Source organism: Lepus europaeus, chromosome 12 (genome assembly GCF_033115175.1).
Source record: "Lepus europaeus isolate LE1 chromosome 12, mLepTim1.pri, whole genome shotgun sequence".
Classification (NCBI taxonomy): Eukaryota; Metazoa; Chordata; class Mammalia; order Lagomorpha; family Leporidae; genus Lepus; species Lepus europaeus.
In genome coordinates, this window is record NC_084838.1 from 29,304,500 (window position 1) to 29,306,273 (window position 1,774).

The window sequence follows — 1,774 nt, forward strand, 5'->3', positions numbered from 1 at the left end:
GATAAGTTTATTTGGATGCAAAAATCTTGAAATCAAGCAACATTTTCATAATTCAAACTTTTGTGCATTTGAAAACCTCCTCATATATCTGATTAAGTTCTTTTTTCATTTCCTGAGAGTTCTATGCTAATCAATTCAGATAGTTGTGATATGGACTTTCCCGAAGACTTGCCAAACAAAAAATTTTTAAGACACACATCTTAGAAACAGTCTTTTTACTTTGCATATGGCGTATCTAGTTACGTACCTAGTTATTCTAATTGGCAATGATGTTCTGATGTTCTGATCATAGCAAGCATCTATGATTACCATCTTCACACACCCATGTACTTCTTCCTGGAAAACCTCTCTTGTTCTTAGTAAAAAAAGGTTGCTTCTGAAATTGTTTCTGGTCCTAGGTGGTGCTTCACAGTTTAGAAACAAGACATAAAACTTTCTATATATTGGTCATTGTACTCCAGGAACAAACACTGTGGAAGATAACACAATGGCAGAGCTTTGAAACAAATACTCTTTCATCCTAGAGTAATGATTATTCAAGACGTCTGTTATATTTGTTGTTTGGCTGTGAAAAGATTTTATGTTTGGACTTCCTTTGACATCCTGAAAACTGGAACATGGATAGACTAAACCAAACATTTGTGAAAGAATTCATTCTTCTGGGACTGTCTGGTTACTCAAAACTTGAAATGGTTTTCTTTGCCATGATTCTAGCTATGTACCTGGTGGTTCTAATTGGCAATGGTCTTCTGATCATAGCAAGTATCTGTGATTCCCGTCTTCACACACCCATGTACTTCTTCCTGGGCAACCTCTCTTTTCTGGATATCTGCTATACAACCTCCTCAGTTCCCTCAACTTTGGTGAGCTTAATTTCAAAGAAAAGAAACATTTCCTTTTATGGCTGTGCAGTGCAGATGTTCTTTGGCTTTGCAATGGGGTCAACAGAATGTTTCCTCCTTGGCATGATGGCTTTTGATCGCTGTATGGCCATCTGTAACCCTCTAAGATATCCCATCTTCATGAGCAAGACGGTTTATGTACTGATGGCTTCTGTGTCATGGCTCTCCGGTGGAATCAATTCTGTTGTGCAAACCTCACTTGCCATGCGATTGCCTTTCTGTGGGAATAATATTATCAATCATTTCACATGTGAGATCTTAGCTGTTCTCAAACTTGCCTGTGCTGATATATCACTCAATATTATCACCATGGTGATATCAAATACGGCCTTCCTAGTTATTCCACTTTTGGTAATTTTTTTCTCCTATATATTCATCCTCTATACCATCTTGAGAATGAACACAGCCACAGGGAGACACAAGGCCTTTTCTACCTGCTCAGCTCATTTGACTGTTGTGATTATATTTTATGGTACCATTTTCTTCATGTATGCAAAACCCAAATCTCAAGACCTGATGGGAGAAGACAATCTGCAAACTTCAGACAAACTCATTTCTCTATTTTATGGGATAATGACTCCTATGCTGAATCCTATTATCTATAGCTTGAGGAATAGAGATGTAAAAACTGCTGTAAAATATCTGCTTAACCAAAAGCCTACTCAGTAGCATCAGGAAGTATAGATCTCTGTATACAGCTATTAAGATGGACTCATAACTAAATCAATAGGAACTTTTTTTTCTTGAGAAATCATGGTTTGAAAGAGATATTTCTATATTTTGCCTTTACTAATCCTGCTCAGCTAGAAGTACTGAGAACTATAGTTTTGGTACAAATTCAGCTTCTAACATGTCCTTATCCAGATCTCACA

The 1,774-nt window shown here is 36.9% G+C and overlaps 1 protein-coding gene across 1 annotated transcript; it reads left to right on the forward strand.

The window, feature by feature from the left end:
• Positions 1-617: 617 nt before the first annotated feature.
• On the forward strand, positions 618-1,571 carry LOC133771209 (olfactory receptor 13C4). The gene has a single exon (XM_062206949.1). It carries the CDS (start codon positions 618-620, stop codon positions 1,569-1,571), a length of 954 nt encoding a protein of 317 aa, XP_062062933.1.
• The last annotated feature ends 203 nt before the right edge of the window (positions 1,572-1,774 follow it).